This window comes from Antedon mediterranea, chromosome 5 (genome assembly GCF_964355755.1).
Source record: "Antedon mediterranea chromosome 5, ecAntMedi1.1, whole genome shotgun sequence".
NCBI classification, from domain to species: domain Eukaryota; kingdom Metazoa; phylum Echinodermata; class Crinoidea; order Comatulida; family Antedonidae; genus Antedon; species Antedon mediterranea.
The window spans coordinates 30,393,864-30,418,821 of NC_092674.1; the positions used below are offsets into that span (position 1 = coordinate 30,393,864).

The 24,958-nt window shown below is 33.5% G+C and overlaps 3 protein-coding genes across 5 annotated transcripts in view; 1 reads left to right on the forward strand and 2 right to left on the reverse strand.

Moving 5' to 3' along the window:
* The window catches only part of LOC140050383 (WD repeat-containing protein 19-like), a 61,500-nt gene extending 54,214 nt beyond the window's left edge, over positions 1–7,286 (reverse strand). Inside the window, exons 1-9 of the mRNA XM_072095546.1 lie at positions 7,195–7,286; positions 6,732–6,889; positions 5,803–6,027; positions 5,479–5,611; positions 4,279–4,359; positions 3,806–3,918; positions 3,418–3,591; positions 2,909–3,152; positions 2,185–2,299 (exon numbers count right to left, since the gene is read on the reverse strand). Of these exons, the coding sequence (XP_071951647.1) occupies positions 2,185–2,299; positions 2,909–3,152; positions 3,418–3,591; positions 3,806–3,918; positions 4,279–4,359; positions 5,479–5,611; positions 5,803–6,027; positions 6,732–6,889; positions 7,195–7,200 (1,249 nt within the window). The 5' untranslated portion in view covers positions 7,201–7,286. The remainder of the gene's footprint in view (positions 1–2,184; positions 2,300–2,908; positions 3,153–3,417; positions 3,592–3,805; positions 3,919–4,278; positions 4,360–5,478; positions 5,612–5,802; positions 6,028–6,731; positions 6,890–7,194) is intronic.
* A 2,229-nt stretch (positions 7,287–9,515) lies between these two features.
* On the forward strand, positions 9,516–15,562 carry LOC140050391 (asparaginyl-tRNA synthetase-like). Of its 3 annotated transcripts, none has more exons than XM_072095557.1 (11): positions 9,516–10,356; positions 11,000–11,109; positions 11,391–11,511; positions 11,896–12,117; positions 12,460–12,551; positions 12,875–13,007; positions 13,221–13,319; positions 13,520–13,557; positions 13,799–13,865; positions 14,180–14,314; positions 14,844–15,562. In XM_072095557.1, the coding sequence occupies exons 1-11, from the start codon at positions 10,354–10,356 to the stop codon at positions 15,111–15,113; spliced, it is 1,290 nt and encodes a 429-aa protein (XP_071951658.1). In that variant the 5' UTR covers positions 9,516–10,353; the 3' UTR covers positions 15,114–15,562. The 3 variants fall into 3 exon arrangements, with proteins under 3 accessions (XP_071951658.1, XP_071951659.1, XP_071951657.1); XM_072095558.1 differs by having other exon boundaries at positions 9,539–9,645; XM_072095556.1 differs by lacking the exon at positions 9,516–10,356 and adding an exon at positions 10,472–10,720.
* Positions 15,563–15,603: 41 nt separating this feature from the next.
* LOC140050389 (protein-glutamine gamma-glutamyltransferase K-like) lies at positions 15,604–24,845 on the reverse strand. Its single transcript, XM_072095554.1, has 13 exons — positions 24,757–24,845; positions 24,045–24,229; positions 23,389–23,571; positions 20,839–21,090; positions 20,357–20,583; positions 20,090–20,264; positions 19,632–19,770; positions 19,062–19,299; positions 18,800–18,911; positions 17,897–18,178; positions 16,948–17,108; positions 16,506–16,645; positions 15,604–16,286 (listed from the first exon to the last, which is right to left on the reverse strand). Exons 2-13 carry the CDS (start codon positions 24,220–24,222, stop codon positions 16,145–16,147), a joined length of 2,229 nt encoding a protein of 742 aa, XP_071951655.1. The 5' UTR covers positions 24,223–24,229; positions 24,757–24,845; the 3' UTR covers positions 15,604–16,144.
* Between the last annotated feature and the right edge of the window lie 113 nt (positions 24,846–24,958).

Here is a 24,958-nt window from a genome sequence, read left to right on the forward strand (position 1 = left end):
TTGCAAGGTCACTCACAGAACTGGACAAACAACTGAAAAAGAGACCCTGTGTCTGCTTCCTCTAAAGTAAGATGATTAAAAAGTTTGTTTATAATATTTTTAAGTAGGAAAAAGGAAAGTATTGCTCATTCAAATAAAGACCACTATAATGTTATTAATAACATTGGCATCACTGATGAAGACAAATGTAGTCACAGTCAGTTGACTGAGTTTTTTTTTTTTTACTTTATGTCTTTAGGCATGTGGCCAAGGATTACCAATAGTAAATTAATCACTGTCCTATCAGATAGGTTGTAATCCCCCTGGTACAAGGGCTATTTTTGTGAACCAGTTCACCGGGGTACCCCCTACACTTCTCGAATAATGAACTGGGTTCTTTAAAGTGCACACAGGTTATAACTGTACTGGACCTTCGGTTTATAGTCCTTATCCGAGAAGACTTGTTCCACCACCAAAACTAGGAGTGAGTCGGCCTCGAACGCTTTCCAATGTTGTTGGCTCTTTAGGTGCGGTAAACAACGCCTCTGCCTTAACCGCTCGGCCATTTGACTCGACCTAACTAGATCAGGTCAATTGATGTGTTATCAGTTGTCGTCTAGACCTACTGTAGAAACAATCACAACTGTGTGGAGGTGGGGAGCGAGGACACGCGTCCTAATATCCTCACATGCGCAGAAAGAATTGATATGACGCACCTTGATCATCAATCATAACTGTGTGGAGGTGAGGAGTGAGGACATGCGTCCTAATATCCTCACCTGTGCAGAAAGAATTGATATGACGCACCTTGATCATCAATCACAACTGTGTGGAGGTGAGGAGTGAGGACATGCGTCCTAATATCCTCACATGCACAGAAAGAATTGATAACGACGCACCTTCATCATCAATCACAACTGTGTGGAGGTGAGGAGTGAGGACATGCGTCCTAATATCCTCACATGCGCAGAAAGAATTGATACGACGCACCTTGATCATTGGTTGTCATATTTTAAAAGCTCAATACTGTATACTACTGTAATCACATACTGGAAATGTTGAATAACAAATGGTAATAATGTTTACATAATGATTGCCATGGAAATTGTTATGAATATTATGACAATGCAGATAAAAAGCAAATACCAATCTATGATACTTCAATTACATCATAATTTTAAACTATTATTTTGTTCAACCACTTATTAAATGAATACCTACATATGATCTTTACCAATAATAATATATAAACTTTGTAATAATTCTAGACTTTAATTCATTGTGATGAGGACATAGACTGGTAAATTGCTGTTAATGTTGTTAATGCAATTTCTCCCAGTACAATCCTACCCCTCATTTTTATTAACAAAATGTTATACCATGAGACTATTGTACATACAGTACAGTATTAAAAGAAATCACACTTATCCTATAAAAAATGAAATGGATAGATTATATACACGTGAAATTTGACAGCAAGGTGCAGTACAACAAATAACACTTGTGGTCAATAGGATGGTGATATTGGTTGAAGGTTAATTAAAATATGTGATATATAGGAAAACATGAAGGCAGATGTTAGGTACAGTTGGTTGACTTATGCATTTTCAGTAGAAACCCTTCTTTGAGACACACCTACACCTCCCCCCCCCCACAAGATGTGGGGGGGGGGGGGGGGTGTTACTATATTTTATCACACTACAGACAACCCATATTTAGAGAACATTCTTATTAAGAGGGACACTTTTGTTAGGTGCTGAAGTGTCACCTTAATTAGGAATCTACTTTTTAAGCAGTAATGACACTCAATAATGGTATATCTGAAATCTTTTATTAAAGCACATGGTTCCTTTGATAGTGGTATGGCTCCACTTGTCTTATTTGCATCCTGTATAAAATGTTATTATAATTAAATGCAATGTTAACAATATTGTCATGAAAGTGTGTGTATTGATATTAAAAATCACACACGTGAAAAGGCACTTGATTCCAAACAAAAAACTTACATGTTGAAGAGTCCTCATATTCATCTAAAACGAACACAAAATTATGATGTATTACACATTTTGTAATGGGTAAAATCTCAATCATTGAACCACTTTATATGTTGGTATATTGAAGATGGGCCACTAAACTTTAAGACTATGTAAAAATAAAGTCACATGGTAAACTGAAATAAAAAGACTTAAAGTAGATTATTCCTACCTTTTGTCCCAAGTACATAGAACCAGGCTCTGTTGTTCATGCCAACTACAAGATGATACGGACCAAGGGCAACAAATGTTGGTTCGACCTCTATGCTGATCGGGAAAGCTGGTTCCTGAAAAAGTATGAAGATGTAGTTATACAGTGCACAGATGAGCGACAAAATGCCAACAAAGTTTTCTTATAATAACGTTTGACAGGTGTTCTAAAAGTGTTCCGTCTTCCGTGAAAATAAAGGATATCTTAAATACAAAATGGTTCCTTTAAGTCTGTTTTCCATTAGTGAATATATTTGCGCGAATCAAACATTCCTGATTTATGATTGGTTGCGCATTTTTCCACGTCACAAAAAGTAGATGAAAATATCAATACGCAATAAATTCGGCTAGTGGAAAACAAGCTTTGAATAATAATAATGTTCAATTTATATAGCGCGAAATGCAGAGTGCCTCTAAGCACAGAACATTCAACAAAAAATCTAAACAGCACACAATTAATTAATGTTGAAAGCGCAAATTAAAAATGTGGGATTTAACATAACTTCAATTAAAACAAACAATAAATGCTAAATTGTCTATAGTACAGATAATAAACAAGAACATTGCGGTAGGATTTACAAGATATCTTGTCTATAATACAGATAATAAACAAGAACATTGCGGTAGGACTGGTCTAACTGACAAAAAAATATCATTTTAAAACTTTATTTATTCTTATTCTTTACCTGGTCAACATGGTTGACAACAGTGACTTCTAGTAATGATGTGAGGTAAGCAATACGGGTTCCCCATGCATCTCCCAACACCGGTAACTTTGTAAGATATACATGGACACTGCCTCTAGTGGAGCTGACCGCTAGCAATTGTCCATCATCAGTCCAGGCCATCTTACCCAAGCCTTTAGTCTCATCTTCCAACTCAACAATAGCATACATTTCTTTCAGCTCACTTAAGTCATGGATTTTAATGCTGTAAGATCATCATATTATTTAAACATTGTACATACACACTTATATGATTTTGATGATGAGTAAACATATTCGTAAGACGACGTTTGTTTGAATGCTGACAGTAAGCTTTTTAAGTCGTTTTGTAACTGTGAAGCTAGATGTAACTGCTAACATGTTTTACAACTTGTTTATATGATAAAAATATATTTTTGCAACTCTCTCTCTCAAATCAATGACAAGTATAAATTCTATAAATAAACCAAAAAGATGAACTCTTCACTTACGTGTTATCTCCACATGATGCGGCTTTGTTAAGTGACAACGAGATGGCGATTGACGTTAAATTGTTTTTGTGGTTACGAGCTTGGAACAACTCTTGTCCGATCTCACTTATATGTGTTGAGATCACAACCAGGTAGCCATTGGAAAATCCTATCATAATGTAACCATCACCATACCTATAGTGAAGAAACAAATTGTTTTTATTTAAAATTTTCCTATTGTCCAGCGCTTAGAGAGGCATTTTGAGCTATATAAATTGAACATCATTATTATATTTACATGTATTAAATTCCAATTTTATGACTATAACAAAAAATCCTTTCAAGACACAATAATAATTAATTGAACACACATTTATTGGCAGCATTGGCTTGCCATACATGTTCTTACCATTTATATCCAACAACATTGCCATAACGAGGCTGAAACGCAAGCTCAATCGGGTTATCAGAGTCATTTAGGTTGTACAGGAATATGGTTTTATGACCACAACATATGCTTACCTATGCAAAGAAATATACAAATTGAAATTAGAAAAATTCTTATATAAGTAAAGCTCTGTCTACACTATCAAACTAGTTTGACAAAAATGTGATGTGCCTAAATATGGTAGTGATATGATATCATCATGTCCATATATGGGCACATCACATTTTTTTGTCGCATAAAGTTTGATTTATATTTTGTTTCAGTTCTGTGCTATTTGTTATTTGTCTTCTATGTGTTATATGACAATACTATAACGTATGGTGAGAGTCATTAAAGAATTATTGAATGATAGTGTAACAGAAAGGTAACAAGTTACAAAAAGTAAACAAATGCTAGACAAATTAAGAGAGAAATTAAGTAATTTGTGTACTCACTGTATTTTCACCATTGGGGCTTCTTTCATCAACTTTCATTTCTGAAAATTGAATATCATGAGGTTCTGAACGAAGAGGTGTCTAAAGAAAAAAAAAGGATTAATTCAAACAGGTAGTGGATTATTCAAAATTGAAGTAACCACCACACATCTTTACCCATAAACCTGGCTAAACATGTGGCTTAAGTCATCGTTGACATATAGTAATAGCTGACAGGGTACAACTTTTCAAGCAAAGAGTCTGTAGTTATAAGCCGGTTGTAGCTGGCTAATAGGGAGGTTTCGCAATCTTACGAATACGATAACGAAAACGGATACGTCACGCACACGTATTCGTTTTTCGTAAGCCAGTAACATTTTGTTTCGCATGGAAACAAATTATTGAGGGCGCCGTCCAAAATATGACTGCGGTAAATTTGAGCGAAGCGCAGGTACGTGTTGCTTGGTGCTTGGCTGCCTAGGCCTAGCGTAACATCAAAGCGAGTGAGGACTTTAAAAACTGCTATTTATCAAAATTGACCTGGCAATTTAGTAAATTACTTTAGTAAATTACTTTCAATAAAAGTATAATTATATTGTAATCATGAATCATTCCTGATTCAAATGCAAAATGTGCAAAATAGATCAAAAACTATACTTGTTTTGTAGTTACGAATATGACTGGTGATATTCGTCAACACGAATACGCTTTACGAATATGAAATGGGGATCAGCTCAAAATGTGTGACGTACTGTATCCGTTTTCGTTATCGTATTCGTAAGGTTGCGAAACCTCCCTATTATATTCATTCTATTTACTTTTATTTCAGATAGTACATCCATATACAAAATATACAAAAAAGATAACAAATTTCACCAGGAAATTAACAATAGCATGTTCCACCTTAAATTTCCTAAAATATCAACGCTGATGTACAGTAGTTTGGAATACTGTAGTCATAATCATGGTATGTTTATTTTTCCATTCAAAAGAATTAACAGAAATTTGATTTCCAAACTGGCATATCAAATATATAAACAAAACAGTAAAAAATAAACAGAAAATTGCACCATGACATTAACTATGGTTTTCATAATTAGCTTATTACAACTATGATGAATTCTGTTCTTAAAACTATGAATGGAGTTCGTCCAATATTCATAAAAATGAAACATCATGCTTGCGCTATTATAATATGTTAACATATTTAAGTGTGCCTACCTGCTTAATTGTATCACCCTCCTGGTTACTGATTGATATAGACTTATCTTCACTACCAAGACATAGTAGGTTCTTATTGTTCCAGGCACCACAGGTTATTTTTCTGGTGTGTTTGCCAAGAATTGGAACTTTCCTGAAATGTTCATAAAAAAAAAAACAAGATGAATAAACTAAACATAGATAATAAAAATAAATTAAACAATACAAATTGAATACAGTATGTTTGAAGAAAATTATATTATTACCATATATAACCGAGAACAGTCCCAATAAGGCTTGGGTATGAAATTGGGAGTTACACATGGAGTTTTATTGAGTACATACCTTGAGGTTTGGTGGTTATATATAAGGAGATTGCCTTTGCTGGTACCAACAGCTAATTGTGGTCCAATTCTTGACCATCGGACAAAGCTGAGGCCATCTTTGAACCCACTGTCCAGTTGAGATGTCTTGTGACTGTTAGCATCCCAAAGAAAGATGACTGGGCTACGTTCACAAACCACGGCTAAGGTGTCACCATCTTTGTCCCATTCAAGGCTGTTGCAAATGCTACACAAAAAAATAGGTCACAAATAATATTTATGGTTAGAACAATGACAGATAGATAATATATTTTTTCCTATATAAAATAAATGAACTACAGTGTATGAAAGCATTTTTTACGTTGTATTCAGTCTAATCAAATGAAGTGATCAATGATCAAGAAGAATAATAAAATACTTTTATTGTAAAGATTTTATAACTGGTTATGACGTAATTCTATTGTATTTTAAAAAATATATTTTTTTTAAAGACAGTATGCTGTAATTTTGCCACCAGCACTATCAGGAGAGTCTTCTACAGCGATATTTTTGTTTTCTGACAATCCGCCAGGATAGTGTCCTGTGTTTTCCTATGCTTGTTTTTGTTTTCTGACAATCCGCCAGGATAGTGTCCTGTGTTTTCCTATGCTTGTTTTTGTTTTATGTAATTTTTGCTTTGTACTGTTTTTTTTATTGTATTTCTTTTTCTGGGAAATAAATGAATATGAATATGCATGGTTATTCCATAGTTCAAGGATGAAAACTTTTCTAATTTCCTATTTTTGCTTCTTAGCATAAATAAACAGGCCTCTAAGCTTTTGTAGTATGTTAAGGTACAGTACTACAGACAGTACTCTAGCCTATCGTCAACTCTCGTCAAACTGTCGAGAGAAAAAAACATTAGCAAACTTTCTTTTGGTTGGGTAGTAGAACTTAAAATAATAACTTTACCCAGGAAGGTTAATTTCATCAACAAGTTCTCCATGTCTGTCAAACAAGTTGACGGTGTTACTGGTGCCAGATGATGCCAAGTAATTGCCAAGTGTTTTCTGCCATTCAAACTTTACTGCACCCGTTCCATTTGTTTTTTCTGTGATTTGAAAAACTCTCTGAAAAATTAAACAAGGAACACCACTAATGTATATAGGCCTATAAGCTATTTCTTTCTTTTGTTTTCAAATCATGATAATTCATTGAGGATTCAATTAGCTAGGCCCAACTATGTTAGGCCTAACCATGTTTGTGTTGGTTGCTAAACCTACAAGCGTCCTCGAGCCGCCGTACGGGCGTAAAGAGAAGAGAGTCACTTTCATTCATAGATAGCCTAGAAATATAATCGATCAAAAATTGTTTACAAAATAGGAGTTTATATCATTAGCTTTTACTAAAGTAGTAAAATCATTATATTTTATACCTTCATCTTTACAAAACCTAGAATTCATTTAATTTTCCAGGTTTTTGCAATTGTTTTTCGTCGTGGTTTTTGTTTTGTCGTCTGATAATTTGTTTATTGAGTAGCTATGTTAATATGGCACGCACAAAGCGCAAAAATCACACATCCATATATACGGCGCGCCTCCTATAATCTGGGTCTATGCACTTTTTAGAAGACATTTAAAGAAGATATCCAAATCCTAAAAGAAAGCCTTATTTTAAAATGGTGCTGGAATTTAGCTCAAATTAAATAAAAGAGAAATTATTGGTCCTTTGGGAACATCTAAATTACGCGCTTGCTCTTTGATTAATTTGGCCTATAAAGTAAGCTACGGTCTTATATCAGACAATACCTGATTCAGTGTTCTAGTTTGATCATCATCCCCATATAGTTGTCGTCTGTATTCGTGACGTCGTCGAGTGTTCATCACTGCTTCCACATGTTTACTCCTGGAAGGTTCGCGTTCAGAATTGCCAGTTTGCGTTATATTAGCCATGGTAAACTAATTCGTCAATAATCCATGATTTTAATGGCTATATATATTTACTAGTAATGCGGTCAACCAACATCATCATATTATTATCTTATGCATCAATCGCCATAAATGATAATAATGCAGCACTTGACCTCCCGTTTGAACTTAGTGAAATGTGTAAGCAAGTTTCAGTATATTATTTTTGAACAAAGAAATTAATCAGTCTTCACTATAAGGCCTACTATTAATAATGCGCTGAGATGAGAGATGCTTATGATGATATCAAAAGGACTTTGTACGACGCTAAAAGAGAAATGCTCTTTAACGATCAACGTCAAATCCCAACAGTCAAAAATCAAAATATGTCGATAACTTCTTTAGATCATTCATCAATAAACCTGCCTATTTGTTCGTCATCGTCTCTCTAATTTTCAACGCACGAGAATCATCGTTGAGTGCAAAATGGCAGCAAATGCAAGATCATCAGCAGAAACACGCACACACACGTCACGCGCACACGTCACATACACGACGACACAAGTTAATAACTGCAATTTGCCTGATTTCGTTTGTATTGCTCATAATATCGAGTTGGTAAATGGTTGACGTTTAAGTAATATTAATATTCTTAAGTACACGTTCATTACGGACAACATAATCAATAGCGTTATTCATTTCCTACACTGATTGACTTGTCCTCACTTTATGCAAATCAATACTTCATTGTAACTTACAAGAATACGGTTTATTCTACCACAATTGAAACACTCGTTTTGAAAACAACAAATTGTGTATCATGCAAAATTGCCATTACTAATTACAAAACGAGGTGATCCAAATTCGGTTGCATAGCAACACAATGCCTTGGGTAATTATAGTGGAGAATACAATATTGTTATTATAGTATGAGCAACCATGAATTTATGACAATTATTACCTTGAAACGGTCTGTTCAACACGGATGCTATTTTTTGATACAGACCTATTTAGGAAAAAAAGAAAAACAAAGTGATGGATCAACATAATTTATAGGAGGCAATTATATCTTGTCATGGTTGAAAAGTGCATAGGCCTATACAATAAGGCTATCCCTTTATATTTTGATTTTAGGGCTTATAAAATAAATCTACGTTTTGCAATATTTAAAGATGTATTGTCCCCCAAAAACATAAAAAATGAAGATTAATTAAATCAGACTTTGAATATGTTATTTTGTAGTTTTAATAAAGTTATTCACTTCCATAGAAAAAAAAAATGTTTTCACTTGTAAAATGACAACATAAATGGTTAAATTCAATCAAAAATCCATTGTCTGGCAGCCAATTTGACCATTTTTTGCTTTAAATTACATTTTTTTCAGGTAAATACATTTTTTTTCGATCCAAATTTTGGTCAAAGTGGATAACTATTATGTTACATTAAAATGGAATATTCAACAAAAAATGTTTTAAGAATTATTTTTTCAGGGGGACAATACATCTTTAAAGGGTACGCGCATTATATTATTACATTTCATTTGAATATTGTTTTCCTGTATTTTTTCTGTATTTGCCAATTGGTTCGATCAGTATTTCTTTTTATTATTTCAAACGGTAGAATTTATTTTAATTATGCTTTTTCAACAGTGCCGAAATACCTAGTCAGTTGGAAGAGCAGCGCATTTTGTATAATTATTCAGCGAAAAATATAACAGCGCATACACGGCCGGACGCGATTTTTTTTTTCGTACATAAGTTGGGGACCCCCCTCATGAAACGTCACAAAATAAACATGAATAATTCATCAGTTAAATTTTCTTCTTCCGTGTGCACCCAAGCGTATAGCAACAAGAAGTGATTACACAAGAAGTGCGGTACGATTCTAGGCCTATCTCCGCTGTTGTTGCGCCGTGCGATTTCATAGAAGAATAGCGACGTTTTGTGTGGATTGTCGAAATAATCAGCCTTTAGTTTATGGTGTTTTTAATATAATTTATTACTAAAGAATTACGTGTTAAAATTATAGTTTCTATTAATACTATTAGGCCTAATTATTAGTCTCTAAACCCATGTCTATTCTAGGCCTAGTAGTAGCTGTGTGGGTGTGTGTGACGTGTGTGTGTATGACACAATCCGAGTAGTAATAAGTCAGCAAAATTAAACAATAAACATTACACAAAAATACATTTTTTATTCTCGTGGGTCTAATCTTCCCATCTCATGTGTTCATATACGCACATTTTTAAAGTTCCTTTGAGTACATGCATATTGTTTGATAATAAAATAGCAGAATTAAAAAAATACAGTACACAAATTATACACATTCTTTATTCTTGTGGGTCTAAGCTTTCTTTGGGCTATGTCCAATTAATTACTACTTAGTTTAATGTCTTGCCTAGCTGTCGATTAGCCTCGACTCGACACATTTTGTGTGAAGAAGAGTGCGCGAAGGCAATCACGTGAATTGACCTAGAATCCTAGGCCTACTGTAGAAATAAAGTATCGTATCGCAGTTGTGTAATCACTTCTTGTTGCTATACGCTTGGGTGCACACGGAACAACAAATTTAACTGATGAATTATTCATGTTTATTTTGTGACGTTTCATGAGGGGTCCCCAACTTATGTACGAAAAAAAAAATCGCCGGCCGGACACAAAATCAAAATCGGTCCCTCGTTGAATAAAATGGTTATTATTGTACTCGTATTTCTTAATTATAAAACACTTTGATAATAAATAAAATAAAAAAAAATATTAATAATTATCAGTTTTATAAATTACAAAGTCTCTTTAGATTCTAAAGTTTAATAATTAAAATTAAAATTTAATAAATAATTCTATTACGTACAAAGTTTTCAGCAGACGACGAATATACCGAAACATGGCGATGACCGGTGTGTTTTCCTTGTTTTTACGAACATGTCCTGCACCAGTAACTTTATTTCCACTTACAAAAGCTTATATTATACGAAAATACTGCACATCAAAAAGTGTATCAGATGTTTTAAAATTGGATATTCTACAGACGACGGGAAATATTATTACGAACCCGGTAACTTAGTTTTGTTGTTAGCCCCCACGTCCACAACATGCATGCTAGTGAATTAGAGAATAGGCTGACTCACTCACACTCACAGCCTTATATGCCCCGTGGAAATTGACCTAGCTTGCCAGGCCTACTTAGCTGGGACTGTAAGAGATTAACGACTCAACCACATGACCTCTTTTATTTATTTATTATTATAGACTACTTTCTTTATATTTCTCTATGTTTAAAATAATTTATAATAATATACAATTTTCCCAATTTTGTTTCTGTATGTTTTTTTAGGGATGGGTACAAGCTATTCGTTCACATAAAGGAATATGTTTTCTTGATATCAATGATGGTTCATGTATTGACTCCCTTCAAGTGGTAGCAAAGTCAGATGCTATGCCAGAGTAAGTCGGAATTATTATTTCGATTAAAAAAAAAAAAATAGCGTAGAGTAGAATTCAGGATTGTTTAAACGGGAGAGCGCTAATATAATAAATTTTATTAATATTATTATTTATATATATATTAGTAAAATAATCATAGTTTGTCAAAAATATATATCAAAAAGTGGTTAATATTAATTTAATTTTAGCTATCAAGCAGGGAGCATGCATTTTTTTTTATTGCTTTATTAAACAATGAAAAAAAAACAACTTTAAATTATTATTTTTTTCCAATTATGAAGTGAAATAACAATTGGATGTTCAGTACAGATAGAAGGATCGTTGGTACGAAGCAAATCCCCAGGCCAGTCCTCAGAACTCAAGGCAGATATTGTCAAAGTCATTGGAGAGTGCAATCCACAGGTAAATGTTACCTCTCATTTAGATTCATTAGATAAATGGTCACAAAACCGAGTCCACATTTCTATGACATTATTAACTATAACACAAAACAAGATAATGTAACTCTATATGCACCACTCCACACACATGACAGTATGCATACAAATTGCAATGAGCTAGAGCCAGAGTGGAGAAATAGCCTTCAACAATGAAGTTTGCTCTAAGAGTACAGCAACACTCATTGGGCCTGCAGTGTCTTGCTGGTATAGTAGGCTGCTACTCTGGGCCTGCAGTGTCTTGCTGGTATAGTAGGCTGCTACTCTTTCACTTCAGTATACCATCATAACTAATTTTTTTCTAATAACTATTTTACAATAACAATATTCTATTTTCGTTGTCACACAGGAGTATCCGTTCAAACCAAAGGCACGGTATCATGCAGACTTTTTGCGACAGCTTCCTCATCTACGATCAAGAAACAATATTTTTAGTTCATTGTTAAGAATTCGGAATGCGGCAACAATTGCGACTCATAAGTTTTTCCAAGATAGAGACTTCCTGAATGTACACACCCCGATTATCACGTCCAATGACTGCGAGGGCGCTGGAGAACTGTTTGCTGTTAAGGTTTGCGCTGTTCTTATATGTACAAAGCACTTTCATGGAATGTTATTTTTATTTTGTGCATGCAAAAAAAAATTACATTAAGACAGATTTTAAAACTCAAATTCTATGTGCTGCACAAGTCATAATATATATCTCGGTATCTTTATTTTTAAAAACATGACAATTCACTGAGGCAAATAAAAATCTGTAGCAGCCAAACATTTTTTAATAATTTCATACAAAAAAAATATATAAAAAAAAACCCAAAAAACAAAAGAGAAGCAGCAAAATTGAAAATGTTCGTAATAAAAATAATATAGGAATAATAATAGTTTCAACATGTTGTATAATGTATTTTTTCAGTCTGCAAATACAAAAGTAGAGGATGTCAATTTTTTCAATGTTCCTGCATATCTAACTGTTTCTGGTCAGTTACATTTGGAATGCATGGCATGGTAAGACTTTAGAAATAATTTCTTAAGCTCTGTCTACACTATCAAACTTTATGTGATGTGCCCATATATGGACATGGTGATTTCATATCACTACCATATTTGAACATCACTACCATATTTGGGCACATCACACTTTATTAGTCCAACTTGTTGATAGTGTAGACAGAGTTTAGATAGTCTCACTCCACTCCTGCTGTGTAAATAGATATCTTAAAATGTCTTGTCTGATTTTCATAAATTTGTTTGGCCCATGGGACTGTGTGGGGTAGTACACTATCTTTTGTGTTCTGTCTATTTAATAATATATTTCTTTATTATATAAGTTCTCATAGCAAAGTGTACACAATAGGGCCAACGTTCAGGGCTGAGAACTCGAAAAGTCGTAAGCATTTATCAGAATTCTACATGGTTGAAGCGGAGATTATTAATACAAAAACAATAGAAGATTTAACACAAGTAAGAATAATGTTAATGAAGATATCAAATAATTGTTTTACGGTCATGGACTAACAGACAAACAGACAAAATTACATATTTCCTTTTCACAATCCATTCTCCACTAATTTATTATATCCATAACGCATTTTAAGTAAAGTGAAAAAAAAAAACTGAATATAAACATTGTGTAAGTTTTTGTACTAAAATTAATTTACATTACTGTATATTTAGTTGATTGAAGATTTTGTAAAAGAAACAACACAGCATGTTCTTGAGGAAAGATCAGAAGACGTTTGTTTATTTCACAAGCAAGTAGCGCCAGGTCACAGGGTACAGTATACTGTATAATTATTAAAATGCCTTATTTAATATTTCATATGAATGTTACTTGTGATTGAATAATCATAATATAGATCATGTTATATAACACTTAAATAAATTCCTGTCATTTGATTGGACGATTGTGGGTCACATGGCATGCAATAGTATGATGATGATATTAAACTTTTTGTTTGGTTCTTTTCTTACAGGAAATCATTGATAAAATGCTGAAATGTAATTTTAATATGTAAGTACTGTATTTTAATAATAATAATGGTAGTCATATATAGCGCCTAATACAATATTTCTAAGCATTTTTCACACTAAAACGATCCATAAAATATCCTAACCAAAAAAGTTAGAAAAGCAGAGGAACCATTTACACCGCTCCTTCTCCAGCACTTTGAAGCTCCCACGTGAAACTAAGCGATCAACATACTTGCACATTTTAAGACAACAACATTTATTTTAATTTGCTACATATTTAGTATATCATACACAGAAGCAATTGCACTCTTGGAGAAGAACTCAGACAAATTCATCAATAAACCATTTGTAAGTAAAAATTTGTTTTTTGAAAAAAATAGAAATGTAAATCAAGAGTGTAGAGTAGAGTTGTAGCTTAGTGGTTGATATGCTTGACTACCGATTCAAGGATCCTGTGTTCAAATCCTGTCAGATGCCAGGATTTTTCTTCTCATGACAGGAACAACTTCATTACCACAGACTTGTTTAAGACTTTGTTTATGGAGAGAGTCTTGTGTATATGTTTGTCTTTTGCCACCTTTGAGGAGGATAGTGAATTAATTTGCTTCCTTCGCAATTTGCCATAATATATTAAAACAATCTGTACTTCTTTTCATTTTTAGTGGGGCTGTGATTTGAATACGGAACATGAGGTGTTTTTGGTGCATTATTTTGATGATACACCAACATTTGTAGTAAACTTTCCAAGCGAAATAAAAGCATTCTATGCAAGAGAGAATGACGACAGTCCACAGACGGTAAGGCTTTCTCTTTACTCCTCCTTTACATTTAGAATACAGTATTTGTCTAAAATTCACAATAGCGCAGTTTAACTTTTAAATAATATACTATAGTTTTATGTATAGGTCTTACAATGATGAAGGTGTTGCCCGAAAGTTCTGCTAATTTTTCTGGCTGTTTTACTTTATCGTTTTGATTTAGCTTTTCGGTTTTTTTTGTATCTCCATTGAGATCCAGCCACTGATACCCACAGCATTGTCATTTTTTCAGTAATTTTCCTTTGGATTTATATATATATATATATATGTTTTATATTTTATGTATCCCTTTAATTTTTCATTCATGTTTAAAACTTTGTAAATCTTGTCTGTGTATTGTGATTTTAAAGTTTTATTGTAAGTTTTTAAATATGTTTTTATGAATGTTTTTAATCTATTGCTCTAAACAGGACTAACAGGTGCAATATATGGTATGCTCTTTAATCCTGTATGAATAAGTTAAAAAAAATCTCATACTTACTCTTTGAAGTACGACTGTTTCCAACAGGTATCAGCAGTTGATTTACTGGTTCCTGGTATTGGAGAGCTAGTTGGTGGAAGTCTCCGAGAAGAAAGAACAACTGTTTTAGAAGAAAAACTTAAAAATAATGGTTTATTAGATGTGTACGATTGGTACGTAGATCTACGAAGGTTTGGTTCGGTACCACATGGGGGTTTTGGATTAGGGTTTGAGCGGTATCTACAGTTTTTGTTGGGGGTAGAAAATATAAAAGATGTTATACCATTTCCACGGTTTACTCATTCCTGTAGATTATAATTTATGAATAACCAATGAGCTGCTAGAGTGCAGACTCCAATGTTATGACTGTTTAAAATAATCAATGAGCTTCTATAGATTGGCTGGAGTGTGGACTCCAATGTTATGAATGTTTAAAATAACCAATGAGCTTCTATAGATTGGCTAGAGTGCAGACTCCAATGTCATGACTGTTTAAAATAATCAATGAGCTTCTATGGATTGGCTATAGTGCGGAATCCAAAGTTATGAACGCTTAAAATGAGCAATGGAGCAAATATAACGGCTATTTAATATGATTGTTACACAGTCACACACAACTACACCTGTGTAATAACATCCATATCAAACTCAATTCAGGATCCCATGCACTTGGCTGTACAGTATATCTGAAGAACTATTACAAAGTAATAGAGCTGTACTGAAAGAGTCAATGAAATACATTTTCAACAAAGTTCATGTTCAAGTTCTCTTTTATTGAAAATACATTTTATCTATCGCAAAACTACAAAAGCTAAAAGTTAAAAAAGAAGCTGCTAGGGTTGTAATTTATACATGTAAATGACAACACAGAAAACTTACAATGCTTTATCGGACATCACACACATTTTGTAATGTTTTTTTATGATCACCAGATGTGATTAAATATTATAAATAACCACAAATTTATCGTTGTTTTTTATCTCTTTTTGGCAAGAACAGTGATGTTACATTCACAATATTAATTTTTATTTCCTTGATATTAAAGAACAATTATGGATGGAAGACACATTTGTCTTTGATTCTGATTTACTGTACCTGCACAAATAAGCCCAGAGTGTTTCAAAATTTATTGAGTTTAATAGAGAGTGATGATGAATTCAAAATTATCATAGAGTGTAAGTTTATGAAGTAGTACTGATTGTATACATACAAATCATTTATTTAGTGCGATGTACGGATCCTGTTAGCATAGGAATAGTGTAAAAGTAGGTCTCATTCGAATAGGTACAGTAAGGACGATTCATGAACAAACAATTAAACATTAAATGTATTCAAATCTATTGGTCAAATTAGGAAGATACGTTGATGGTCTTGTAACCAGTAAGGTTCGTTAGTTCCTTGGAGTTGAACCCAACGATAAATTGACGACTTCCGCTGCGCTTTGGTGTCAAACGAGCATTCAGTTGAACATTCTCATTTCCCCTGATGTGCCTAAACAAAATATTACAAAATGTTATTAATGATATTAATTAATAATATATATCATTGATACTCAAAATACTGGACACCCACCCCAATATGTCTGGTTTTCCTGAAATTCTGAATGTATTTATAATGGTAAAAAATTATAATTATTTAGAGGTCAAGAAGAGTCTGACTGTGGGAGGGGTTGTTATTCAGTCCATTAATGGATTCATTGATTGTACTTACTTGTATGGAATGCTCTTAGAGCCTTCTATGCCAGGACCTTCTACACGGAACACACACTGGGTCAGGTTGATCTCTAGCGGGTTGGTGAACTTTACAGTTAAATTGAAGGCTTCATCAACAGTCACAGTACTGTCATCAACCTATAAACCACAACAACATGGATTCATTCATACAATTTTGTTATATATTTACATAATATACAGGGTTCTTAAACTTACAGCACAAAATATTTTTATACCAGTTCGTATTTACATAATGATATGAATATCTTTATCATTTAATTTGGCTTATAAATAAGCTCCGTCTACACTATCAAATTGTATGTGGAAAAAAAATGTGACGTGTTCTAATAGACATGATGATGTCATATCAATACCATATTTGGGCACATTACACTTTTTATCAAACTAGTTTGATAGTGTAGACATGGCTTTAAACTTACAGACACATCCAGATCTGGTTTGGTAAGACTTAAGTCATATGTACCAGAGAAAGCCTGCTTGGTTTGCTGGACTCCAGCCATTATAAAAAACTTGATGGCTGCATAGTCAACTAACTCTGGTATGTACTGCTCTGCTTCTACTTTGAACACCAATGTTGTTGCTGAGAAAAGAGCAAAGTATTACTCATTTAAAATTGTAATATAAACACAGATATTGAAACAATTTGCCTGGGTTAAAGGTTATGTTGACATACAGTATTCACCAATCAGATATTTCCCCTAAATACTAGGTATTATATCAATGTACATTCATATATAAACAGATATTGAAAATATTTGTTTACAATTGTCTAGGTTATTAGCTTGTGGACATATTCACTAATCATAGATATTTTCCTTAATACTAGGTTGTTCACTGTGATATTCAGATTATAATTTTTTTTAATTTTAGGTGTACATATACAGAATACGTGAGTGAGTGGCCGAGCGGTTAAGACAGTGGAACCGTAATTACGTAGCCATAACATCGGCAGGGATTCAAGGCTCACTCACTCCATGGTTCTGGTGGTAGAACGAGTCTTCTCGGATAAGGACTATAAACCGTAGGTCCAGTGTACACATCTAGCTCGTGTGCACTTTAAAGAACCTAGTACATCTTTCGAGACGAGTAGGGGGTTACCCCGGTGTATTAGTACACCGGGGGTTACCCCGGTGTATTAGTACATCACAGCCACTGATCACCAACTGGGCCCTCTGGGAGACCAGTCTTTGACTGAAGAGGTTACCCAGTATAAATATATATTTCAATTCAACTGTGAATACAGATGCTTATAATGACATATTATTAGGTAAAACAATTGATATAGGTAAATAAATCACAATTATAAAGAAAATTAACAATGACATAATCATATTATTGGTGTAACCCATTTCCAGCATAAAAACTTACAAGCATTTGCCTTCAGTTCCGCGTATTTCTTATCACGGATAGCGATTCCTGCGACCACACCAGTATAGTACACAGTCTTGCCGTTCACGTTTACAAACAAATTTCTTTTCTCTGAAGTTGTGTTCTTAACGGTGACCTTGACATCAAAGTCTTTTCCGATCTTGACATCGTCAGGAATGTTGACGGAGAAGCTGACATCGGTTGAGACGTGCTTTTGGAGACGTTTCTTCCTGCGTATGCTACGGAGTGCAGTTGCCACTGAAGTACGCTCTTCAACTGAGCCTGTAGTGAATATTTATAAACAATATTTGTTTATTATAATTCTGTAATACAGCATCTGATGTTTTTCACATGTGACGGCTGTATTATGGAAGGTTATTTTAAATTAGGATATAATTGTCACATGTGGGAAATATGATATAGTACCAAGAATTTGCTTAAATGTTTAGTTAACTGCTGTTCAAGAAATACAATTTTCCTTCGTACATTTCAAACAAAACTGTTACAGCAGTTTTAAGAGCCCTAGTGGATGGAAGAAACAAATCTATTGAAATTTATGGACACTTTTCACACAAAAAATACAAGAAGTCAATCAACCAAAACTCTAAATGTTCCAGCATGGAACAATATTTATGGAAAGAGAATGTTTAATTATAGAGCATCAACCTTATGGAATAATCTTCCTGTACATATCCGTAAAAATTATGAGACACTTAGTCAAGTTGAAATTAAACATCTTGTATAACTTCTATTGTACATAGTTTTAATATAGCTTTTACTTTTATTTTTCTTGTATTTTTTTCCAAATCTGGACCTCTTGGGAGACCAGTACTTGTGTATTGAAAGAGCTATTCCAGAATAAAGAAAGATTTGTATTGTATTGTATTGTATCTAATAACTCACCCTCTCTAAATTTATAGTCATTAGTAACATCATGTCTGGCGTATCTTCCAACAGCCTTTGTGCTCATATTCATGCCTACATAGTCTGAATCGGTATCAATGACTGAAAAGTTCTAAACATCAAGGAATTTGAGTTAATATTAAACATTAATAAATACTACCAATCATGAAATTTGCAGATAATGACAATTCAAAAGATAAAAAATTAATTTTAATAATGATTAATAAATAAAAAAATTGAAAAGACAAATAACTGTGCATACCCTTCCATCTTCACTAACTCTCCAATCAACCTTTTCAGCATTGACTTCCGCAAAGACAAATTTGGTGTCGTAATCAAGATAAACATGTCCTCTCTTGATAGCAGTCAAAGACGAGGGACCCATACGATAGATTCCGGCACTAGTCTCTTGTGGAGTGGCATCAACAGCCTGCCACCCTCCATAGCCGTCAGGAAGGTCAGCTCGAGCCATCCAGCAGTCATTCCAAACATGGAAATTCCTATAAGCAATAACATAAAATTGGACAAAAGTTGTGACTTACAATAAGCAGTGGCATTGGGAAGTGTTGGATACAACATCAAAATGATACCAATCTAGAGACAAGCTGTGCAATATGGCACCATTTTACTCTGGGTGTTGGGGAAGAGGGATCAGGGGAAGAGAGCAATGTGCGCACACTCCTCTTTTGACAACTAAAATGAAATTATGAATTAATTCCAATTTCTCAAATTCAATATATTTTATATATGCTTCCACATTTAAAACAATCATGGACTTTTGTACTTTTAGCTGATTGAAGACAGTACAGTTGCGATGTGTTTTTTTTCTTACCAAATACTGTCATCATTAAGGTCCTCCAGTGGATCACCATTGTCGTCGTAATGGTAATCCAGAGTGAGGTTGGCATCAGTGTCATGGGCTGAGCCAAAGTTGGTAGTGGTCCTTGTAGGTACACCAAGTGCTCTCATCACTAAAAGAATACAACCAGCAAGACATAAGATAACAAATATATAAGAAATAACTACAATAATGAATAATATTTTGCCTCTAAAGTCAAATGTTTGTTTGAAACAGTTTTCTGCTATTTGGTGCCTGTATAGACAAGTTACTGTCACATGACTACAAAGACTGTTATTTGATTGGCTGAGTTCACAGCCCTCATCAAACTCACAATGGTGCATGGGTTCAAATTAGTTTTCTGCAATTTGTTAAAATTTTCACCTGGTTAGGTGTAACCTGAATCCAACCTACCCAACATAATTACACAATGACATTCATTAAAAACCTACATGTTGTGAAAACGGAGCCAAAAACCCAGCATTGTCCATATTTGACCGACTGACCAGTCTTCATGTACTCTTCCAAGATGGCCACACTACCATTCCAAGTGGTTGGCGATGTACCATCTTCATAGTCTCCACTCCAGTTACCAACCAAAACGCCATCATCATCCTGGGAGTTCACCTGTTATAGAACAAACAAATGTTTTCTTTATGTTTCCTCAACTTTTTTATAAAATTGTTTCAAAAACAAAGTTGAATGAACAAAAAACCTACCATTGCAGACATAGCTCTCGTGACTTCGACAACATTAGAACGCTTTACTTGTGATAAGCTGGACCTTTCCAACAGAAGCATGGCACACTCCAAGGCGACTGCCTCAAATTGACCTTGATACCAAGGACCGCTGCCAATCTGCTTCTTGCTACCGTAGAAGTACTGACCGTTTTCATTCATTACATACTCGTTTCGCTCTTTGTCATCTTCCATGTACACATCACCCTCTAGAATTGTGGGGAAAAATGATTAAATACTGGGTGGTCAAAGTAATGTGTGTACACTGGACCTACAGTTTATAGTCATTATAGTCATTATCCGAAAAGACTTGTTCTACCACCAGAACCATGGAGCGAGCGAGCCTGCCTCAAACCCTTGTAGATGTTATTACTACATTATTAAGATTCCACTGTCCGTTTGGCCACTCATTCCTAAGTATACAAGGATGTAAACCACAAAGACACCAATTTAGATGTACTTACTTTTGAACCATGGGTTAAAGAGCATAAATATATCGTCATCAAACTTCATCTCATTCTCATCAGCATTGTTCACCCTAGTTATCACAATCAGTTCATGTCTGCCGATGATCATATCAGCATCTCCAGGGTTGACACACAGGCAAACCTTGGTTCCTTTGCTGCTTACTAAAGTCACGCACCATTCGTCTTCCACTTTCTTTTTGGCAAATGGTATGATAATACGAGAGCCGTACGAAACACGGGGGCGATTACCTGGAATACAACAGAGAATTATTAGTATGGCAGTTATGGTGAGTTTGATGAGGAGATGGACTGAGATTGCATTATGATATATATTCACCATTTTCAAGAGATGCAACCTGATGTATTGTTGCCAAAGACAGACTTTGAACGCCAAATGTGGCTTGTCAACTAAGGGAATATTTTTGCCAAATGCTACACAATACAACTTTATTACTACCAATTTATCAAATGGTATCTGCCAAAAATGCAATACAAAACCATTTGTCCTACTCCATATTTGGATGGATCAGCAGATATGGCTAATCAATTTCAGATTCAGATGGGTAAAAAAGTTGTGTACTGCTAATTATATTTTTTCTTTTAAATTAAGGCAACAATAAAACAAGAAGTAAAAAAAATGGAAATAAACATCTTTAAAAGTTGTTAATTAACAACAGCTGTTATTAATTACTTTAAGATATTTGAAAGGCAGCCACACCAAGGGCAACTTTAAGCATTAATGTAATAGAAAGTATGGAGGGTTCTCCATGTAGAAACTAATGAGTTGTTATAGAAAATAAAAATGTCTAGTCATGATGAAGAAATTTTATGTATTTGAAGGTAATTCTAATTAAAACCATGGAGCTATACAAAGCCAATTTTATAGCTCCATGTTAGATCCATTCAGATTCAAGATTCAAGAAATTTTATTTGTCCATAAAAATGGAAATTCACTTTGCTTGGTAGATTAAAACAACAATATTGCAACAATTTAAAAACGTGCAGTATTATAACAGATTAAAAATACAAGATAAAAAGTTAAAAATACTGTTAAAAATGTAAAACTATTAAAAATTGCATTAACGTCTTACATTAGAATTAAAAATATGAATGCTATTTACAACAAAGGATTTTCTAGTTCTACAAAGATTTGCTTTTGGAGGTCGTAGCCTAATGCCTGATCTATTTAAGTTATAACAGTATTCATGGATTTATTTTAGAAAAGTTCTTTAGCCCACATCACAAATTGTAAGGTTTGAAAAAAATGTGACAAAGAAATTACTATGAAATAGTTTTCTCCTTGACTTCACTATTATAATGAAAGTAAGTTTAGATTATGTGTTAGTATGTGAACTACCGATCAACCCTTTGTACTTCATAACACAATTGAACTCATGAATCAACAACCAATGAATGCACGGATTAAATCTCAAAGACGCTGAGCATTATTTCAATTTACTGACTTAATCACGCCATAACGAAGGAAGGAGAAGGATTATTTATTCAAGAGCAACATTGTACAACTTAATCACGCCTTAACAAATTTATGTTCAGGGGAAGGGATAGAAATATTTATTCAAAAGACTGTAAAAATCAACATTGTTTGTACACCTTTTGTTGTTTACTTTTACTTTCTTTCACTATTCAGATATAATTATAAAAGGAAAAACAATGTTAGTTTCACATTAGAGAGATTTGAAATCTTTTGTTTTTATAAAGTTCTTTACCAATAGTTATACTGTAATAATGATTAAAGAAATAAATTTAAATAACTAATTCATTTTATTTGGTTTTTTTTTTCAACAATTTTCAACCAAAATTTGATGCGGACCAAGATGTGAAAACAACATTTTTTTTTTATTTGGCCTAACATAAAACACTAAGTACTAGTAGAATGTTTTAACAGTTACTATAGTATTAACAGGGAAGAGTTCCCTGGTATTAATAAGAAGTAACATTCATGCAATGGAAGCTTTATATCAGAAATTGTACACTAAAAAGTTAATTGTTTGTCAGGGCTTTGTAGTATAAGTACAAAACATGAAGGTCGACTAATTATACTTTGCTTTTGAGGAGGTCCCTGGAAAAGCTGCTGGCTTCCTGTTTTAATTGTGATAATAAGAGCAGACTACAGTATAGGTATACTCCAAGGCTAGATTATGCAACTGCATCTGAGAGGTATCCAAGGTTGCATCAGTCAAGGACCTCTAATTTAATACAAGAGCATTTTATGAATGAAATATTAACTACTGGATTTATTTCACACAACACATATAAATTAGTTTTTAATAAATGAGTCAATAAGCGAAATATTTAAGGAAATTGATTCAGTATTACTATCAATCAGGCATTCAAATCCTTCTAAAGATAAATTTACATATTATTATTTCCACCATGGAGGTATATACACACATAACCGATACCATAGTAAGTTCAATACCAGTGAACATAGGTAGGTAGGCAATCTTATTGTTTATAATTTTGAATATACAATGTAAAGAATAATCCCATTAACAAAAGAAAATGTTAGACTATAATAAAACATACCAAATCTGAGCTCGATTGTGATGTTGTCTTGAGCTGGCTTAAATTCTCGATCAAACTCAACTTCAAGCGTAAAAGACTGCCCTCTACGGAGGATTAACTCATCAATTTCATATTCGCTTGTGTGATGTTCCCTCTTATTTCGCTCCAACAACATGTCAATGCTTTTAATTTTCAATTGTTTTGCTTTGAAATAAACACATTTGTAAGTCTGACATTTGAAAATAAATAAAAATTAGAATTTATACCAATACTGCTGAAAATAAACCAGTTTGGTTAGATTGTTTTAACTTCTTCCTCAGAATTTAAAATATATATAATTTATCAGTGTAATTTTTTGACAAGGTTATAGTTCATTAGTAATTATAATTTTGGGTCACCGAAAAAAAAAAAAAATACCAGCAAATTACTATAATACCATCTTTTTATAATGATTCTGTTAAATATTTACTTTTTAACTGCATCAATAGAGGGAGAAATTATTTATTTATTCTATTCTTTATTTTCTTAATTCTATTTCTTTTGTTGATGCATTTAATTCTATTTTTTAAATAATTTTTTTTCTTTTCTTTTTGGATGAATAAATTATTGAAATGAAATAAAACACCGCCGCTTGTGAAATACATTTAAAAAACAGATTTTTTAAAAACAAAATTTACCTGTTACTGGTGGGGCTGGAATAACAATTTCCTTGTCCGAGACATTCCTTCTACCAGGTTGTTTTCTTAAGTCGTTAATTTTCGAAGCATTACGAGACACTGGGTAGGGTTCATAACGTCCAGAATAGCCAAATCGGGTTGGCGCACGTGTTCTTCTGCTTGATCTTCGTGGTGCCATGGTTGTACTTTAAAAAAAAAATATCATTATAAATAGTTGTGAAATTTACTATGTGATTGGTGGTGGCCTAAGGGCGACACGTTAAATGCAAATTAAACAGCTCAGAAGACATGTTATTGTTATAGAAATAAAAATAATAATATTAAACATATGATATATTAATATAAATTTTTTTTTAAAGTAGCGCAATTTATTTATCCCATTGAAAACTTTTGAATTGAGCGAATTAATTTGTCTAGTGGCCAGAAAACAGACTTTACGGTGCTACCCAATGTAGTTATTTCTACTTAGCAAAAATACCTCTGCCCTTTGCGTTATTTTTACTCTGCGCACAGCAGACAAAACGGTGCCTGGATATGTTATTGTTTATGCCACCTTTTGGTTGGCTGGGCTTGGCTGCTGGTGGGGAAAAATTAATCAATGAATTTCGTTTATTATTCTCCTTCTTACAACAACAAACTGATCTATCTGTCTAGGCTCTAATCATCACAGATTTACAGTAGGATATTTACTGATTACTCAAAATATACTTACATAAACAAGTAAGGAAGGTGTTTAGGACGGACTCGATCAATACCTTCCTGCTCAAAGACAGCAGAAACAGAAAGAAAGGAGGAAAGTGCGTGTGTTGTGCCGGTTTTTGGTGTCGCGGGAAAATCCTTTTGTGAGGGCGCTGTTTTGCTCTTACAAGTTTGGGGAGAGATGCCAAAACGTTTTTAATTGTTTTATTTGATGA

Excerpts from the sequence above, each read along its gene's own strand:
- LOC140050391 (XM_072095556.1), top strand. The coding sequence starts at position 10,550 with ATGGCGATGACCGGTGTGTTTTCCTTGTTTTTACGAACATGTCCTGCA. Across the intron at positions 11,512-11,895 it reads TTGGAGAGTGCAATCCACAG|GAGTATCCGTTCAAACCAAA; the intron begins GTAAATGTTACC and ends GTTGTCACACAG. Across the intron at positions 13,008-13,220 it reads CAATAGAAGATTTAACACAA|TTGATTGAAGATTTTGTAAA; the intron begins GTAAGAATAATG and ends CTGTATATTTAG.
- LOC140050389 (XM_072095554.1), bottom strand. The coding sequence starts at position 24,222 with ATGGCACCACGAAGATCAAGCAGAAGAACACGTGCGCCAACCCGATTT. Across the intron at positions 23,572-24,044 it reads TCCAGCCCCACCAGTAACAG|CAAAACAATTGAAAATTAAA; the intron begins GTAAATTTTGTT and ends TTTATTTCAAAG. Across the intron at positions 19,771-20,089 it reads TGGCTCCGTTTTCACAACAT|TGATGAGAGCACTTGGTGTA; the intron begins GTAGGTTTTTAA and ends GTATTCTTTTAG.